General features: G+C 41.9%; 2 protein-coding genes across 11 annotated transcripts in view; one reads left to right on the forward strand and one right to left on the reverse strand.

Annotated features, from left to right (window-relative positions):
* USP13 (ubiquitin specific peptidase 13) overlaps positions 1-9,258 on the forward strand; it is a 103,003-nt gene extending 93,745 nt beyond the window's left edge. Inside the window, exons 20-21 of the mRNA XM_053918113.1 lie at positions 2,691-2,775; positions 4,440-9,258. Of these exons, the coding sequence (XP_053774088.1) occupies positions 2,691-2,775; positions 4,440-4,533 (179 nt within the window). The 3' untranslated portion in view covers positions 4,534-9,258. The remainder of the gene's footprint in view (positions 1-2,690; positions 2,776-4,439) is intronic.
* A 4,094-nt stretch (positions 9,259-13,352) lies between these two features.
* The window catches only part of PEX5L (peroxisomal biogenesis factor 5 like), a 208,557-nt gene continuing 201,211 nt past the window's right edge, over positions 13,353-20,698 (reverse strand). For all 10 annotated transcript variants that reach the window (XM_045198349.3, XM_045198357.3, XM_045198348.3 and 7 more), the window contains one exon: positions 13,353-19,547. In XM_045198349.3, coding sequence (XP_045054284.1) covers positions 19,343-19,547 — 205 coding nt within the window. In that variant the 3' untranslated portion in view covers positions 13,353-19,342. The remainder of the gene's footprint in view (positions 19,548-20,698) is intronic.

The raw sequence follows: 20,698 nt of genomic DNA on the forward strand, positions 1-20,698 counted from the left end.
TCGCCTCTGATTCATTTCTCTTTTAAGTCGTTATTTTACTAATGTATACTCCAATTTATACTTTGGTAGTAGTTTATAAAAATACATACAGTAGAAGATGACATAAAAAACAAGAAAACAGAGTGAAGGGAGTCATTCCTTCATTCACTCCTGCATTTGTTCAACAAATACTTATCGAGCATCTTCTGCGTGCTAAGCACTGTTCATGTGCCTAGAATATTTCGGTAAACAAGACAGACATACTTCTTGTCATCATGGAGCTAATTCTAGTCTGGGATAAAGGGAGGTGGACAGTAACGAGTGCACACGTAACTGCGACCTGGCAGGTATTACTTCGTGTTATATGGACAACAGTGGGGCAAGGTCAGGGTGGGAGTGGAAGGGAGGGTTGCTCTTTTGTAAGTTGACTCAGGAAGGCCCCTTTTCTGATGTGACATTTGATCTGAGACCTTGAGGCTATGAGGGGTGAGCCATGAGATAGCTGAAAGAGCAGTTTCGGTGAGAGGGAACAGTAGGTGTAGGGACTGGAGGGACAGAGCATGCTGGGTGTGTTTGTGGAGCAGCCAGGGGTCCGGAGTAGCTGAGCGGAGTGAGTGAGGGAGTGTGAGGAGGTGTGGGGGGCGTCACCGGCTACTGTAAAAGATTTTACTCTGGGATAGAGAACACCACTGGAGGTTTTTCTGACAGTAATAACCCAAGTCAACTCCCCCCTCAAGACCACTCTGATAGTCCTCCTGAGAATAGTCGGTAGGGGGAAAGGAAGGAAGCAGGGACTCCAGTTTGGAGGCTATTGTAAAAATTCAGACAGGAGGTGATGGCAACTTGGATCGGGGTTACTAGTGGAGGTGGAAAGAATGGTTGGATTCTGGGAATATTTCGAAGGACATGCTGACTGGACTGCTGACGGATTGGGTGTGTGTAAAGCGTGTGTGAGAGAAGTCAAGATTCTGTCCTCAGATGTTGGAAGAATGGTGTCACCGTTGACTGAGACAAATAAGGCTGAGAAGAGAATGTTCAGCAAACGGAACGAAAGGGAGCTTCCTCAACTTGGTGAAAAGCGTCTGCAGTTCACATCCTACTTACTGGTGGGAGGCTGCACGCGTTGCTCCGGATCCGGAACAAGGCAGGATGTCCACTCTTGCCACTTCTGTTTAGCGTTGTAACAGGAGGTTCTAGCCAGGGCAGTGGGGCCAGAAAAAGGAATAAAGAGCGTCCAGATTAACAAGGAAGAAGTAAAACTATCTCTGTTTGCAGATAACAGTTTTGTGATAGAAAACCCTAAGGAATCCACTAAATCCTAAGAAAATCCTAAGGAATCTACTAGAAAACTATTGGAACTAATAAACAGGTTTCACAAGTTTGTAGGAACAAGATCAATATACAGAATTTAGTTGTATAACATACATTAGCAATGAACATTCTGGAAATAAGGAAAATAATTCCATTAATGCCATGAGACTGGATGAGGTCAGTCAGGATGAAAAAGAGGTCTGAGGTCCGAGCCCCAGGCCCTCAGCACGGAAAGGTCAGCGAGATGAGGAGCAGCCAGTGAGGGGGCTGGACCACCAAGTGAGGGTTGTGACCTGGGGCAAATACCTGAGGAAGAAGGAAGTGGTCAGCAGTGTGTAATGGGCTAAAGGATGTGTAAGATGAGGAGGGGGGTTCACAGCTCAGTAAGGGGAGTAAAGGATGGCTGAATAGCAGAGAGAGAGAATGGGAGAGGGTGGGGAAAGGGAGATGGTCTGTCTAGAACCAGTACTTAGAAAAATGCAATCAGATTGAGTACTAGAAAAACAAATAGGCAAGCCTATTTTTTCCTTATTAAATTCAGCAGACATGAATATTATTCTCAGATTATTATAAAAGTTTGTAAACAGTCAGTTTCTGTACCTGTTTTGCTGTGATCTGTAAGTTTGCAGAGCAGATTGGTACTTGTCCGTGGAGCCCACTTTCTGTTGTGTTGGTCTGAGTTTGGCCAGGAGAGCAGGAGCTGAAGTTCATTCATTCAACACGGATTTGATACAGAATCCTGTGCTTTATGGCAGGAGGTACTTGTTAGAGAATAAACATCTGTCTCACCCTCTAAGAGGCTGTATATCTCCTTGTTCAGAAAGCATGAAGCCTGAATTTGGTTCCTATAGTTTATAATCATGAGCAAGTCAGAAATCACAAGGAGTAAATTCTGAAGCATCGTCTCTTTCTATGAATGGTAACAGCTGTCTGCTGTCTTCCTCACAGTCCTGACATTTGTATGGTATTTTATTCTGAATTGCTCATTGAAGCCTCATCCAACCTCCTGAAGTGGGTGGATTTTCATTTTTTGAAGATGTGAGCCCAGAAAGATGAAGCAGCCTCTCTGCCCTTACGCTGCTTGAATGTGAGAGAGCAAGGACCGTCCTGTGAAACCCACGAACTTGCCACCAGATCAGGCTGCAGGATTTTTAAAACCCTTCCAGATATGAATTTAATGTCAGCTGTATGTTGATTATGTCCCGCTTTGTTATGAATTTGAAGGTTGAATTTGGTGTCACTTTGGGTGGGTGTGTTCTTGGTATATAGCAAGGTAAGTAGACCTTGTCTTTCCATTCATACTGGCTGGATTGCACACTTACTGGCTTTAAATTCTGGTCAGACATGCTGTTGATTTGTAGAAGTGCTGCCTTGTCACTGAGTTGTCTCCTCCTCCACAGTGTACGAACTGTTTGCATTCATCAGTCACATGGGGACATCGACAATGAGCGGTCATTACGTCTGCCATATCAAAAAGGAAGGAAGGTGAGTCTTTTTTAGAAGGTAAATGTCTGTTTTATTGAGTGACTCCTGTGTGTTAGGCACTGTACTAGGTGCTCATGTGTTGTTACTTCATTTGGTTTTCACAGTGGTCTTGTAGGATATACTCTTAAGGCCACTTTACATCCTGAGACGCTGGAGCTCAGGGAGGCCGAATAGCTTGGTCTGAGCTAGTAGGTAGCTGTGTCAGAGCTGGTGTTCAAAGCCACATCATGGCTTCACACCAAGGTAACTTCCCCAAGTAAAGATGCACGCTACAGCAGAGTGTGTGTCATGTTTGGAATCTTCATAGGATTGCCAGATTAAGCCAACAAAAGAAAACCAGATGCCCTATTAAATTTGAATCTCAGATAAACAGTGAATAACTTTTTAGTATTATTATGTCTCAAATATTGCACGGGACATACTTAAACTAAAAAATTATTTGTTGCTTACCTGATACTCAGTTTGAGGGGGCATTCTGTGATTTATCTGGCAGCCCTGAGCAGTCAGTGTTTGGCTTTCTTGCAGCCTCGCAGTAGGCTTCCTGGCTGCAAGTAGAATTGTTAGGTGTGTGGTGAACTGGGAATGAGACAGTTGTGGGTGTGAGCCGCAGCCATCTTCAGAACCTTCCCCTGGGGCCAGACCCCACAGGCCTTGCTGGTTCCCCCTCCTGCAGCTCCCCACCGAGCGGCCTGTGGGTCTGCGCCCTTGCTTAGGCCACATGGACCCTACAGGAGCACGTGCCCTTGGCCTCTCCTGTAGGGTGCTGACTTCTCACCCCATGCCTCGAATTGCACTTGTGACCAGCTCTCGCTCAGCCCTCGATTGCGTTCCTCTTTGGTGTATCTTTTAGTCTTATCTTGGCTTAATTCATGAAATAGTTCAGCACAGGGACTTGATTTATACTGAATTCTTTTTATTACCAAACCCGATAGCTCATTTAAAAATACTTAAGGGAAATAGTTCAATTATAATTCAAAAACCACAAAATTCGTCACTTTGGTACAGTATAAAAGCATACAAAAATGCCATCTGGAAGCCTAGTGGTAATAATTGTCTATATTTGGGTATATTTCTCTTTGTTTTATTATTTTCATTGGGAGAGAGTGTGTAAGTCTGTCTACACACATACTACATATAAATATATACATTTAAATATGAATTTATATTTATAACTTTTCTAAAAGCTTAATATACCCATATAATTTTGTAGCCTGCTTTTTCTCACTTTGGATTATATTGTGATTATTTTCTCAAGCTACCAAATATTCTTTGAGACATTTTAATAGTTGTATAACAGTTCACTGCATGACTGTTTACTTCTGATTTTCAGTTAGTTTTATACCGAGTCCTGAAACAAACAGTGTGGTACATAATTCTTTGATTCAATTTCTGAGGTTATTTATGGATTTCTGCAAAAAGAACTAAGAGATCAAAGTGTTTGAAAGGTTAAGAGGCTCTTTTAGTAACTACTTTTTGATTGAGCTTGAGAATAAAAAAGCAATTGTAATTTCCCACTGTCATTCTGTTTGTTTCTATGCAACACACTTGAGTTTGGTTATCTTAAAACATCTTGATTCTTGTTAAGTATGGCATGGTAACTTTTTTCTGCAAAGTTTCCTGGAATCAACTCAAATCCCTCAAATGCCTCTGCCTTTTATTTTCAGATGGGTGATCTACAATGACCACAAAGTTTGTGCCTCAGAACGGCCCCCTAAAGACCTGGGCTACATGTACTTTTACCGCAGGATACCGAGCTAGACCTCAGATGTACGATCGGCGACAAGCCATACGCCTTTTTAATTTGCCAAAAATAAAAAGGAAAAACGGAAGTTGGGACAGCCAGACATGAAGGAATACATGGGGGTATTTATAGTTTATTTAAAGAACATCATTTGACGCCTTCTGAAATAAGACTGGGAAGACATTTCTATTAGTGATGATACACTACTGTAGATAGTTTTTCTTTTTATAAATGTTCAAGGAGAGAATGAATAAAAAAAGAAAAGTATTCCTGTTGCTGGCGGGGAATCTGCCACTGGCACGTCAAAGACAGGATTGTGCCACTAGCCCTCTGCTGTGCTTTGGGGGTCAGTGGTGTGGCCTCACCCACAACGAAGGAAAAGCCCACTGTGGTTTCATTTCCAGAATCAGTAACTAGGCTGGGCTTTGTTTGTGACATAGTGTTTTCATTCAACACAGTAATTTCTGACCTGTCCATGTATAGGGGATTAGAGCATCTGTAATGAAATATTTTTAATTGAATCGACTCAAGATGCAGAGTACAGTTGTGCGACTGTGTGAGAGGGTGAGACCGCGAGTGCTGAGACCTTTACAGTCGAGGAGGACATCTGCGGCGGGTTGGTTTTTAAAGGTTAAAACCGTTGGCATTCAGCATGGCTGGAACAAAGCAAGTAAATATTTTAAAGAAACTTTAACTCAGGAACAGTTAAAAAAATTAGTTCCCCACTTAACATTTTTGGCATAAAAAGGACTAATGTGTCCCTTTAAGTGCTGTCAAGGATTCACTTGGGTTTGTGACGTTTGGTGGCGTAACAACACCAGATGCCCACAGCAGCCCAGCAGTATTCTTGGCCAAAGGCAGGTGAATTCTGTTTCCCAGCAGCTCTCCCCGTAAGGCATAACGTGTATTTTTAGCTGATCACTTCCTACAATGCATGACAACTCCTTGGAATCATGTTAAGTGCCCCAAATTTGTCTGTATTTTTCTTGTCCCTGAGCTCTTTGCCTGCCTCTGTTTCTACATTTTCTGAGGCCAGAATCTCATCTGTGTCCTTTCTTGGCTGACTTGCCTTCACTGTGTATCTGCTGCCACCAACAATGTGATCTTGGGCACTTTAAGGGCTTCGGATGCAAAGAAACTTGGTATGACATTATGAAAGGCCATCATTTCCATCTGGTATTTCAGCGTATTAGTTGCAGCCTAGGATTAGATCAGAATTTCAAATGTGGTGAAAACATGGAATGGTAGCGCTGTAGAATTTTCCTACTGCCCTGTACCGAATTCCGTCTCTCTGGAGTTTCTATTTCAGGTCATTCAGTCAAATGTAAAAGGGTTTGTTGCTATCCACTTAACATGCATATGATTGGTAGAAAGGATCTTGCTAGAAACTATAGGAAAATAAAATAGAACCAGTTGGGTGAAATACAGCACAGACAGTGGATTATGACTTGGTGAGTTGTGAATTGCCTGGTTAAGACGGGGCCTGTCGCACAGGAGAGCAGCTACGCCCTGTGAGCACAGGACACGGAGCCCAGGGGCGCGCCTGGAGACCGGGGTGCTGCTCCTAGCTGGGCAAGTCCCTCAGCCTCCCTGTGCCTCACTTTCTTTGTCTGCACAATGGAGTGGGGACACCCTCTCTTTTTCCAACTGTGCTTCAAAGACATGGTGACATGCGATATGACACACCTTTGAAGAGTAGCAGGTGGAGTGCCCTGGTGGGTCCTAGTAGAGTATGCTCCCTCCCTTCTCTCGTCTGCTGTTTTCTTCAGTTTGGGAACAAATGAGATTGGCATAAGGAGGGAGCTCATGGTGCAGTAATTCTCTACTAAACTCTGCCCACCGGTGTCACATGTTAACGCCGACTCGGAGGTCCTAAAGCAGCCCACCCCTTTACACGAGTCCTTGGCTCCTGTAGAAATCCCCACGCTAAGCAGCCTTACAAAATCTAGTCTCCTTAGGGCAGAGTGAGTATCCTAGAATAATGACTCCAAACACACATCAAAAATGACCGGTTTTCATTGCTATTACAAAGCAAAAGCCTTTTTGGGGGGACATGGGGGATGATTGGGGATTTGGATTGGACTGTGGACGAAGATAACGTGTATTTTGAACAAAGTAAAAATTTTATAATAAAACTTTGCATAATGAATGGTATAAAATCAGCATAGAAAAGTATAGACCACACAATATTTAATTAAATAGAAAAATTAATTTAGCCCTTTTGATGCCTAAACGTATTATAAAAAAGTGTAACATGGCTGCCTTTTTTTCCTGCCTCAGAAAACAAAGGGCTATTTCTACAAGGCAAAATTTTGTATATGTGCTATTCTTTATCTCAGATGGACAATTGGAGAAAAACTGGAGCAAATAATGAGTTTCTTTCTTGCTTAAAAATGTATCTGTGTGTATTCCTTAGTATATACAAAGCAGGTTTCCCTGGAATAAATGTCTGGAACATACCGCTTAACTTTACACATGTAGATGAGATTGTTTGTACTGAAAACTGGACTAATGTATGGATTTTGCCAGTGGATTATCTGCCAGTTAGGAGTCGTCTGTGTGAGGCGTGGCGGTGTCATCGTGAAGTTCTTACTGTGTCTGGGTGTACATGTGAAAGAGAGCCCCTTTTCCTGTAAATACCTTTTGATATCCATTTGTGTAAGATCCCAATGAATGTGTCTTTGGCAAATACAGTGTATCAAAGTTTTTATTTTGTCAGTTGACCTAGACGTCCATATAACTAATCAGAAATCCAGTTAGGTTCAAATTGGGAACCTAACTGGATTTTTTTTGTTTAAGGGAAATAAGTATACAGAAAGGACTACTGGAAGAATTACATTTTAATGCCATTTTACATCAAATTACTTCAATATTTTGACTTAGCTGTTTCCTCCCCCGAACAAGAGAATGTGCCTGTCGCTCGCTGTGCTCACTTGGGGCTGCATGAGGTCTAGTGTGAGCAGTTGGGCTCTGGGACTCCCAACAGCATCGATTCCCTGGAGCCTCGCTTGCAGTTCCTGGTGGGCGCACCTGGCTTTGCAGCCTGACTCCGCCCCGGAGTGTGATGGGGCTGAGCCACTCCACCTCTCTGGTCCTTTTTCTTAAAATAAGTGGGTTGGACCAGAGAAGCCCAGACAGAAGGCCCTTCTTGTTCTAACAGTCAATGCTGTTTTCTTCCCGTGGTTACTATTGGGGTCAGCTGTGCAAGATGTGATGGTGCGCATAGATTAGATGTTAGGTTTTTGGTTCCTTACAGCTTATCCACCCTAGTTCAGGGCCTGTCTCACTTAATGTCCCCACCCTGACTTCTGTTCCCACTTTCTTTGCTAATTTTCCCATTTTCCCACCAGTCTTAAAATTCTCCACTTTCCGGTCCATGAGGTGCTTTGTTACCATCCCCCTCAAAAATGAAAAAATGCATTTAAAATACCTCCCGCTCTGAAAAACCTCAGAACCACCTTGTGCTAAATCTGTCACATTTATAGACTATTTTCTTATTCTAATTCAGTTCTAGCCATGATCCCCAAATAAATGCAGAGACAGTTGTCTGTCACAGAAAGATGTCTTTTCATCTTGTAGGATCCCAGTGATTAAATCACCTCATCTGTGGGGAGGTGAAGGGGGATGGGGCAGGACCAGGGATAGGATTAGAAAAAGTCTGGTTCTGTCCTTCACCCCAGGGCAGAAATCCTAGGTTACAAAACAAGGGTCTGTATAAGGTTGTTGTAGTAGTTGGTGTACAAGGTCACTGTGCCACAGATTCCCTACTCGGTAAATCATGCTGAGAGTTTATATTAGGATTCTCTAGACCTGTGCTATTCAATACAGTAGTCAGTAGCCACACCTGGCCAATTAACGGCCTCTTGAAATTTGGCTTGTCCTAACTGAGATTGTGAAGCCTTGGTACCAAAAAAATTTAAAAAAACAATGTAAAATATTTTATCTATTTTATAGTGATTACATGCTGAAATGACAATATTTTAGATACAAGATACTAAAGTTAAACATTTGTTTTTATCTTTTTTTTAATATGGCTACCAAAAAATTTAAAGTAGACACACGACTCTCGTTGGGCAATGCTGATCTAGACGCAGCTGTGTGGGGCAGGCAGCAGACTGCCTCGGGTGTGGACCGTAATTCTCTGAAGCATCCGGATAGAAGAAGCAACAGAAATACTTTTACTGGAGTCGGGAGCACTGTGAGGCACAGGATACCTTCCAGAAAACAAAAGGTTTTTCTATGTAAAAAACAGTATGTATAAGAGTCCAATTAAAATACAACAGCAGATGGGCCCAGACCCTCTTCCTTCAGCTTTGCCTGGAAGCTGCTAACTTGAGACTTATTTTTTGAGCAACTTTCAGGTGCTGAGGATGTCAGCCACATGAGGGTGCTGGATGTATGGGTTTCGCTTTAGGCAACATTCTTTTGTGGTTTCCCCTCCCCAGGTGTTGTTCAGTCTGTTCAGAGCCCGTGTGCTGAGATACTCTGTAGATCTTGCCGCTCCAGATGCGCCGCTCCTCTCGGCCTCGGCAGGGGCTGAGCTTGTCGCCTGTGCCCACCTGCCCAGCAGGTTTCGATGTTGGCTCCTGAAACCGTTTGCATTTATTTGATTTTGCACTAGTCACAATTGGTGTTTAAAATATCTCAAATGTTTTGGGAGAGTATTTGCCTGGGATGGAAAGAGAGATGGATGATTTATTGCTTCAATTGTTTTAAAATTAAAAGCTATTCTCACAATCTGAGGTCCCTTTATGACTATTTTTTTTCTTTTGCAAAATGCCAAGTAAACTAATTCTCTTCGTAGGTTCTCATCCATCAGTGGAACAGGTAACATGAGACAGTGACTAATTTTATTTCCTTTCAGGGTTTCTTTGTGTGGGCACCAAGGATGCCTGGTCCCCTCAAGAGAGGAACATCAGCCATGACAAATGACACCTGTGAAGGAGGGAGGGGCCAAGGCAGGGAAGGTCGGGTGTCCTAGACTTTCTCTACTGGATCTCAAGTGGCATATCGGAGTCAATTGAGACCTTCCTGCGGTTCCCTTTCAGTTTGCTGGTGGCTACCTTAATGCAGGGACCAGCGGAATAGACACCGGTTGTATCAGGGCATTTCAGCATTTCTATGACACCACGTTTCCAGGCTGAATAAATTCCCCATGGCTGCTGACAAATTACCACAACGTGAGTGACTTAACACAATACATTTGTTAGGTCAGAAGTCTGAAAATGCATCTTACAGGGCTAACATCAAGGTGTCAGCAGGGAAGCTGTCTATTCCTTGCCTTTTTCAGCTGCAAGAAGCTGCCTGAATTCCTTGGCTTATAGCTTCCTGACAGCATGGCCATCGGTCCAGTGTCTGCATCCATTGTCACATCACTGACTGGCTCTCCTGCCTCCCCCTTACAAGGATGCTTATAATTACATTGGGCCCACCCGGAGAGTCCAGAATAGTCTTATCTCAAGATCCTCAATCACCTGCAATGTTCCTTTTGCATGTAAGATAACACATTCACAGGTTTTAGGGATTAGGAGGTGGACACCTTTGGGAGGCATTATTTTACCTACCATAGCATACCTGGTATGCTAAAATATGTTCATTTAGTGCTTACAATTTTAAGAAGAATGTATATGTATTTTAATCCTCACCCAAGGACATTTTTTCATTGCTTTTAGAGAGGAATGGGTTGGGGGGCGGGGAGAAAGAGACAGAGAGAGAATCATCAACATGAGAAACACCGATTGGTTGCCTCCTGTACTCACCCTGACTGGGGAGGATGGAACCACAACCTAGGTAGGTGCCCTGACCAGGAATTGAACCCCCAACCCTTCTGTTCACAGGACGATGCTCCAATCAACTGAGACATGCCGGCCAGGGCTGAACCTATATATGTTTAAAAGCCAAGTAAAATGACCAACAATAGTATTGTGCCGTATGTTTTGGTGAGCGAGTAAGAGGAGAAATGACCAAGATGGCGATAGGTTTGTGACTCAGGACTGTCACACACATTTGCTGTATCCCACGGTGCCCACTGCGTGTGCTCTGTTTGAATTTACTGTCCTGCTTTTCAAATGGAGTCACAACAAACTTCACTCGGTGGGAAATTTAATAGGAAAATGGTGAGTTGTTCTTGTCTTTATGCAAACAATTATTTAAAGATCTATGAGGACGAGTCAGTGACATAGGGAGGCAGGGTGGTATAATGGCAAGAACAGAGGCATACAGGTGAGTTCAAATCCTGTTCCCAACACACTAGCTATGTGCCTTGGTAAGCACTTCATATCGTGAGAGTCGGTCTTCTCATCTGTGCAGTGGGCACAATAATCCTTGGGATGAGTTATGTAAAGCATCTGACAGTCCAGTGGGCGCAGGATATTTTTACTGTGCTCTTTTAACATTTTAACCCACATCCATCAGTATTTTGACCCTATGGAGGTTTTGACCTTTTTTTCAGTCTAAAACCATTTAAAAAAAATTATACCAACATCCGTAACTTTTTCAAAAGCATTTTTCTAGAGATAGGACCTTTAAGCCCATTTATTTTGTTAATCTATATAGTGTGGTTCGTCATTCAATAAATACTAAACATCTACTATGTGCTAGGCATTATTTTTCTTAGATGTATCTAAAGAAAATAGACAAGGATCTCTGCTCTTGTTGAGTTTATTATCTAGCAAGGAGCGACTGATACTAAGTAAAAATAAGTAAATTATATATAATGTTGAAAGATATTAAGTGCTATGGGGAAAAAAACACATAGATCAGGGTGTAGAGCTTCAGATCGTGGTCCTAAATAGAGCACTCAGGGAAGGCAGAAAGGTGAGATTGGAACCAAGACTTGAAGGCAATGAAGGAGTCGTCCCAACGGATGTCTGGGGGGAAGGATATGCTTGTCAGAGGGACCGGCTGGAGCAGAGGCTCCAGTGTGGGAACATGCCCGATTTGTCCAAGCAGCAGCACAGAGACTGGGGGTTTGAAAGAAGGAAATGAGGGGGAAGAGTAGTGGGAGAGGAGGATGGAGAGGGGCGGTTGGAAGGCGTGGCTTTGAGTGCTAAAGGGGAGCCATTACAAGGACCTAAGGAGAGCAATGCCTGATCTGACCAGTTTCAGGAAGTTTGTTCTTTGTTTAGATTAGATGATAGAAGGGCAAGGATGGAGGTGGGAGCTACTGTGGTGAGCAAGGTGAGAGAGGAAGATGGCTCAGACAGATGGGGTGGTAGCAGTGGGTGTATATACATAGTAAGGTTGGTCAGATTCTGGCTACATTGGAAGGTAAGGCCAGTAGGATTTCCTGATGGATAGGATGTGGAATGTGAAGGAAATGAGAATAGCTAAGGCTGACCTCAAAGTTTTTGTTCTGAGCAACCGAAGAAGGTGGTTGCAATCAGTTAAGATAGGGAAGACTTGATGGGGTGGGAGATGGTAGGAAAGGTGATCAGGAGCGCAGAGTGGGATGTGTTGAGTTTGAAATGCCTGTTAGACCTCTATTTGATGTCTACTAGGAAGCTGAATATACTACTATGGATCTTGAGAGAAATTTCCTTGGCCTGGCATAGTCTTTTCCCAATGGGGGTGGAAGACATAAAAAAAGTTTTGAATTATTCAAGGGCTTGGGAGAGAAGCCGCAATATTTTTTACTTTATATAGAATAACAGTGAAGCAGGAAAGAAAGATGCCCAGCTTGATTTTACAGAGGAGAAAATGGAATTCCACCAAGGTCAAGTCCTGCCTCAAATCAAGACAGCGGACAGTGAAGAGGGAGAAGGGGGTACCCCAGTCTCCTGATGTAATCAGTCTTCATCCAAGCCTGCTGTTGCCTCCATCACTAACCTGACCACTCAAGGACTCTTAGTGAATGTTTCGGAAACACGGAAATTTCTGACTCTGTCTTCTCTCTGCTTGGGGGCGAATCTGCCCTCGACCTCCTTTCTCTAAGAAGGCCTCCTGTGGTCTCCCACCTTTAGACATCTCCTGAGGTCCCCCCAGCTCCCAGCCTTTACTACTCTGAGTTCCTTTCTCCCTGAACACATACCAAGCTCATTCCTGTCTTGGCATCTTGCACTAGCTGTTGACTCTGCCAGGAATGCTTGTCCCCAACCCTACTTGGCCAGCTTCTTCATGTTGTTCAAATCTTAGCCCAAATGTCACCTAAGAGAAATGTTTCCTGACTACCTATAGACAATGCCTTATTTGCCTTGTTCTAGCACTTTGTAGCACATGACATTGTTTTTTGTTAAATTATTTGATCTCTTACAGAAATCAAAGCTCTTCAAGGGCATGTTTGATTTAATTTACTTAACCACTTTGGTGAACTACAACAGTACCTGCACATAGTAGGTGCTCAAATACTTATTGACTAACCAAAAAGAAAAAAAAAGACCCTAAAACTGAAATATATTTTAATACTTTTATTCTTAAGAAAATCACAAAATCCAATTTTAGGTTAAATAATATTTTAGTCTTAAAAAACTAACAAAAGAGGAAGAATTTAAAGTTCTATTTTATCTCTAAAAATGCATTCCTGATTTCAGTTAACTCATGCAAAATCATGTGTGGTGATATTCAATAAAAGGACCTTTTTAACCAGCAGTACAAATTGGATTCTATTGGAGTTGAAGTAATTCTGATCCCCAAATCTCATTTTGAAAGATTTTTGAAAAGATCTTGAAGCCACAAAGTTTATTTGAAAACATAGTTTAAAATTGCACAAATATAAATACAGTTTAGTAATGTGAAAAGGAAGGCATGCTTCCAGTGATAATACAAAAATACTACCTTACTCTTGATACTTTGTATATTATAAGCCAACTGAGGAAATTAAACACATCAATATAATAGATTATTTTTATGACGGTAATTTTATTTCAAAGAGCAACACAGAGAACTACTACGAAGAAGCCTTAATACCCAACAGAGTTGTGCTATGATACATAATATTTCACTGAATACACAGACATTACCATGTAGTGTGCCAGTAACTTCTACACCCCCCTGCGTTGCCATTAATTTACTATGGGTCACTTAATTCAGGGTGTTAACTTAGAAACTCAATGTAAACATTTAAGTTAAATTCATCTTTGTTACCTATTTTAGCTTAAAAATAAAATCCCAAGATTTTAAACATTACTGAGCATAAGGAAGCATCACAGAAGAATGTCTCAAAACAATATTTTTAGGTTAGACTAGATATACAGTATTCATAGATATACAAAATATATAGAAATGTCTTTTCTAAATAGTTAATAAATGCTTGTTATAGTTTGTAAAAAGTTTATTAAATTAATCAGGTTTTATTCTTCAACAAATGTAAACAAATTTGGGCAATGAAAATTGAAGAGGTTCGGGTTAGAGAGTATGGGGGAAATTGAAGGACGCCGGTAAAAATTTAGGCTTGCTACATCTCCTTTAACTCCTGGTAACCTTTCTTCCGGTCGGTATCTGTGCCCGTGTTTTCTGTGCCTCAGTGAATGTGCCTCACGACCTGGTCGAGTGTGTCTACCCCCATACCTTTTTGTGTTACACCATTTCCTTCTCCAAGAGGCTCAAAGAAAAAAAGCACATTTTATTGTTGAGGAAGTTGTCCCTTTTTCCATCTTAATATTATTTTGAGTGCAGCTTTGAAAAAGGGTCCCACCGAGCCTGTCAGGGCTTTGCTCTGACGCTCTGCGACATCGCATGTTAGCTCTTGCAGAGAAACCTGTTCTGAGACTGGCGCCCTTGTTTCTAGAGTGTGTTATTTTGGTCATTCTGCGAAGGCTGCAAGTAGCGGAAACTTCACTCAAGGCAAAATACCACATCTGAGTTTGTTAAACCTCACACTTCAGTTTTCTTTGCCGTGTATTTCGGGGTTCTGTCTTCAAGCTCATATGTATGTGTGGGGGCTGTAGGGGTGTGAAATGGTGACAGCTGCTCTAAGGTAGGAGCCCCTACTGCCTTACCGAGCTCTACTGTCTCCAATTCTGGTTTCTTTGTCCTTATTTTTTCATACAGCAGGGATGACAAAAAAGGGCAGTGAGAAGACTTCAGAGTTGGTCTCAGTGACCCTGAAATCACCTCATCACCCCTGAGTCTCAATGTTTTTAGACATATTGACCAAGTCCAGCTTCTTTAGAGTTATGGACCCAAGTAGCTAGCCTGCCGTATGAACAGGGCTGTGTTGAGGACAATGGGGTGACACCCACACACTAGCTGTGTGACGTGTGGGCTTTAAGGCCCCATGTTCACGTTGCCGTGCAGTGGTTTGCATGTGCCTGACATTACCCTATCCCCTCCCCTTATTCAGAATGCCAGTCTTCCTAATTCCTAAGCTTTTAGAAAACAATTTGACATGTACTACTCAGCATGTAGAACCCAGAGCTGAGCTGAAGCAATCAACACGATTGTGTTTAGGAGCTTTCAGATACGTGGATTTTGCTTAAGTTTTGGATCTGTTTTGCCTCTACTGGTTGTTAAAAATCGTTTGGATGTCCAAGTACCTGGATTCCCCAGAAGATTAGTTTGGCACTCACTTACTGCAACTTTGCACAAACAGACACGTGAATATCTGTCCAGTTCGGTGTGATGGCCTGTAAACAATCTCAAGGACAGGATATTAAAAGCAAATACAAAAACTGTAACACAAAGGTCATGAAAATGCTTCCTTGTTCAGAAGCAAGGGAAAATAAGCTACCCTATGAAACTTAATCATGCTCTGGGTAGATTTACATTCAGTAAAGTTATATTGCATGCTTTGGTTAGTAATTTAAGTAGGCAGATTTGCAAGTACTAATGCATGCATTATTTTTGTACCTGAGGTTAAATGTTTTATTTTTTAAAAATTGCTTTTTTACAAACCTTATGCCAGAGTTCATCTCCCAACACTCTTCAAAAAAAAAAATATGTATCTACTTCTTAGTTCAAAACAGTTTATAGTTCAACCAGTTCTGTAAATACTGAGAAGATAGAGAAACTGTAGCAAAATTCAGAGAGGGAATGAACTTGAAATTATTTTACAAAGTTAAAATGATGTATGTGCATTAAATTATGCATGTGCAATAATTTCTAAAATAGGAGGCCTGAAAAAGATGGCACAGGAAGTAAGCCTTCAGAATACCCTGTTTCAAGAATGCTTTCAGAAGCATTTCAAGGCAGAAGAGAACAGCAACCACCCAGTGAAAGTACAGCCCACTCCTGTGGAACTGATTCAGGGACAAATGGAGAAAGGACACAAAAAGACCATCTTGCCTTTTACATTCCCAAGGAGCTGGCAAAGTTTATGGTAAATAGCTCGGGAGCTCCTGTTACAAGTGGGACTGGACAATTGTGTTTAAGTTTTGCTTGTGTAGCAAGACTATGTTAGAAAGATTTACCTAGTAGGAGTATCTAAACATGGACCCAAGATTCAATACACTAGCTCTCTTTAAAGAAAAAGAACGAAGAAATGGCATAAAACTGTGAAAGTGAGTATGTCCTGGACATTCCAACACAGTTAAATATCATTAATTTGCTGTTTTAGTTGAAACTCAGATTGGCTGAGAAAGCACAGCTCACAGTTTTCTATGGAAGTGCTTTTGTGGACAAGATCTGCCTTTCTTTCAGGGTCATGGGGAGTGATCTTGGGAGAAAGCACAGGGAATGATGACTCAATGCCAATGGCCCAGTAAGCAGACGCTTTACTCCTTCCCCTCCTCTTCTCCATTCCTCCAACTCCTCCTCACATCAAGGTGTAGCAGCACAGATAGACCACCAGACATAGGTGTAATGTATTTGGAATTCGGCAGTGATCACAGGCCTTCTCTGCATTTTCATTCAGTCTCCTGGTGACCTCGGTCCTTGAAAGTCACATCTATGCAACTGAGTGGCCACTTTTGTAAAATTGTATTGTCCTCTAGGGGATCGTGGGCTGTTACTGAGTAATAAAAGAAAAAAGAAACTCAAAGCCTTCCCAGAGTGCCTCAGAGGGAACCAAGGTCATTTTACTCTTTCAAATGAAAAGAGTAATATGAATGACAATTTTATGCCATGACAATAAGATACCAAAAAAGTTTTGCCTTAAAAAATTGTGAAAACACTTTAAAAAAATATATACAATAAAGACTTCTAAAATTTTGCTGCTTAATTTTGGGTGGTGCTCTGACTTGCTTTTTAGTAACTGTTTTGCCTTAATTTTATTAAAAATTTCAGTGAAAAATGTCTTGGGCAATAATTCTGCACTTCTTGACAGGAAATAGCTTATGAAAATCTTAGTTCTGATGGACACTAGATATATCAGAGAAAGTCCTCCCAAATGCTCTGCAAATTACCAAATTATGAGGAGAATGGAAAATTGTTTACTCTCCCCTAAAATAACTCCTTGGAGTCTGAAGTTGCTTTGTATTCAAAGAGCAAATTAAAACGGGCCCCGAATCTGCCACCACTTGGCAACAATCAAGTTACATCAAAGAACTGTCACCCCACTGTCAGACGTTAAATTGTTACTGATCTCACGTACACAGTGGCTGCAGAGCTAAGAAAACAGCCTATAATTATTACTGCAAATTCAGTTACCATTGAAAATACAGAACGGTGTCACGAACGCACAGAGATGGGGAGGAGGAGGGAGCACGCCAGAGGGCGCGCTATTCCATCAGGGATACTCCTAACAGGCAGCTACCATGGGTTGGAGGCTGGCCCCAAGAGTCCTTCCCAGGCCAAGTTTCTAGGATTCTAAAATTGTCAAGAATACCGTTCTTGCAAATATTGTTGAGCTCTAGGGAAGCAGGCGGTGACTGCGGAGTCACCGCTGCCTGGTGGTGAGCGCTTTATGGCCTCTGCCTCCTGCTGTCCATCCAGTTGAAGGCACCCCCGGCCCAAGTCTGCTTCAACAGAGTGTGCAAGCTTCTGCCACAGAGCCCTCGACTCTTTTTGGTGGGGGGTTCAACCTTTTGGTGTCTCTGGGCCACATGGGAAGAAGAAGAGTTGTCTTGGGCCAGACATTAAATACGCAAACACTAACAAAAACAAAAAATTCTCAATGTTTTAAGTAAATTTACAATTTTGTGTTGGGCCACATTCATAGCCATCCTGGGCCACACGCGGCTGTGGGCCATGGGTTGGACACCCTATATGTGTAAGCCTCAAGGATTTGTGGTTTCATGTTCACCTGAGACCCCTTCCTATGCCAAGAATCTCAAATGTAACAGAGGAGACAATTTCTACCTGCACCTCCAGTTCAGTATGGTCCCCCTCACAAGGAGCAGCTCGCTCCCCCATCAACTGAACTGTTTTGATGCAAATGCTGTTTTGCTTGGTAACTATAGTCATTAGTGTAACCAGCTATTACTGACCAAAGAACTCCAAGAAAGCTGGGATCAGAGTGCCTTGGAGAAGACTTGGAGGAAGGAAGGAGACAAACTGAAGAAGAATGAGACAACTTACTGGGACAAATTACCAGAATTGGGCATTGGCGAAACTATATTGTGGTTAGCATTTTACAAACAGCGTTTCCAATCCTTTAAAAAATGACCTCTGTCCAAATAATCACTAAGCCCCCAACAATCACAAAACACTCCGAGGAACTGAGTGGAATGTAATCAATGAAATAAAACACCACTGCCAACACGAAGTCCTGTTGTTCAGGACGATAAATGTTCAAAACGAGAGCCAGAGGGGCATGTGTCTTTCCTAGGAAACCTCTGCCATTCAGTGAGATTCAGCTGGGAAATACTGACCTTTCTCACTTAGAATGCAAAAGGGTGAGCAATGCAGATTATTATAGAACTAAGAAAACACAATTTTTAGGAAGAATGTATTTATCACTCTTAAGAAATACTACCTAAAATGTTAACAGTTTAAAAGGAATATCAGTGTGCAGGGCAGTTCGTGAGCGAGGAAAATATGATATTTAAGCAAGTTAATGTTAACTCAGTAGAAATCATGATATCATCACACTTTTGCCGGGCAGACAATGCATGAAGAGACAGTATCTTATCTCCTGTTTAAGTTCATACAGTCCCAGACATCACATGACTAAGATCTGTGTTTGCATATTTATACCCTATGTCATACCTGCTTTAAGAAAAACACTCCTTCAAAACCCTACCCTATGAAAAAACTATTTTCAGGAGTTTTTATTTGGTCCATTGATCTAACAAGGCTGAGTTCTCAAATCTTTTACCCCCAAGTTAAAAATTGGAGCAACAAAACAAAACTCCAGCAAGGCATACATAAGATATTAAAGTGCATATATACAGTCCCAAAAAAGTTTTGATTGGGAACAGCAAAAATCTCTAGTGCAAAAACTGCTTTTGACAGCAAAGCTCCTTCTTGGGAATCAAAAAGCTACAGTAGGTAGAAGTGAAAATTGGAATAGATTTAAGCAATGCCTCTCTTTAGTTGAGTTAATATTTGTGCATGCACCTTGGCCCAAACTATGTTCAGTCTTTCTAAAAGGAGGAATTTCAGAGGACAGTTCAGAAATAGTCAGAATTCCCTGATCTGAGGCAGTGCTTTCTCCAGGTGTCCCACGGGCACGTTCCTTAGATGTGTCATCAGCCGCAAGTGGGGACAAAAACCCAAAGATGTTTTGGGATAAGCTTGCAGCTTGTGAAAAGGGTATTCACATAGTTACTTAATCTTGGTTTGTCTTGAGCCTCTTCGTTCTTCTTTCGAGCCTGACCTTGACTCTCTAGACAACGTGTTGTGCTTTTGGATCTGAACAGAGACTGGGCATTGTCTGTAGGAATTCCCTTGGGGTTTATCACCACGGCATTTCAAACATCTGGTTTCACCTTTTTGGAATTAAAAATAAAATAGGTTTGCATTTCTCAATGATGTATACAGACAAAGGGTTATTATTATTTTTCTTTTCCTTCAAGGATCCAAGTTGAAAGCTCTCAGGAGGACATCCAGGTCACCGAGATTAGCCGCCTGGAAGAGTTCTGGTTGGTCCATCAGAGAGAGTGCGATTCGGAGGGCAGCCCAGATGTTCCCGGAGATGGCAGGATGGGGAACTTGCTGTTGATTGCGGCTCTTTCTCTGCAGACTGAGGGCAGTGAGAAAATTGCTGACTGCTTCTCTAAGAGGGTAGAAAAAGAGACACTTAAGCATATGACAGGTTTCAGAATGAGCAAACAAGACGATAATAATGGATGAAGTTATTTTATTCTAAAACCCTAAACCACCTTTCTATGGTGTCTTGGATCATCAGATGAACAACCTTCTGATTCTGTCATGATTCTTTCATGGAAAGTCATTGTTAAATGTAGTGAAATCAGAAAGAAGAGAGCAAAGCAATTTTTATTTTAGGAATGTCATGTGGGAGAGAAAGAATAATGGCCAAACCATTGCTAACTCTTTAATGCATTCACTTTTCCCTACTGCAGGAGTGATTTGAAGATGTAATCCATCTGCAGATGTGGTTTATATAACTAGGGTTGAAAGGAAGCATCTGGCCTTACTCAGAAAGCAAGTGGCCTAACTCTTCCTATTAGCAATAGAAATAGGAAACGCAGCGGGTTCAGCTGAGTTTGTTATCAGAGCCCCGAGGCTTGAATCCCTAGGTTTCCAGCTATGACTACACGAAACATTTATTCTTGTATTATTTTTAATTATGGAATTATTAATTTTTCGATTATTGTCCATAGAAACAACTGTAAACCTACTTTTGCCCCACTCTGTATTACTGCTGAGGAGGATGAGATTTCCTTTTTCATTAAGAAGGGGCCCTCACTTTTGAAATTGGTTAAGATTCATTGGTCTAAGCTCCACCCTGGAGCTCCGACGGACAGAAGGGTAGCGTTTTAAGTTATACCGAAGTTCCCAAAGCTTGGCTTTGATGCTTTATGGAAAGTGTAGACGACACGCAGGGAGTGTTACAGCTCATACACACTGGCCTGCAGCTCTTGCGGGAGAGGTCCCAGACTTCGTTCGGTGGCCACTGCAGTGTTTTTACCAGCTCCTGGCTCTCTTCTGAGTCACATTTCTATTGAGGGTTGTGTGCATATGTTTACACTTCAAGTTAAACTTATTTTCAGAATTCATTTAAGGTTTAGGTCTCACTTGGTCTCTTTTGGTCAGGAAAAAAAAAGCAAGATGTTTACCACGTCACAAGATTTCCCATGCCCAGCATGACAGTTTAAGACCCACCACGCTTAGCCGAGATGTTCCAAAGTTGCATTTGATCCAGATGGACAGGTTTAGTCACGAAGAATACAGGATGCACAATTA

This window comes from Desmodus rotundus, chromosome 2, assembly GCF_022682495.2.
Source record: "Desmodus rotundus isolate HL8 chromosome 2, HLdesRot8A.1, whole genome shotgun sequence".
NCBI lineage: Eukaryota > Metazoa > Chordata > Mammalia > Chiroptera > Phyllostomidae > Desmodus > Desmodus rotundus.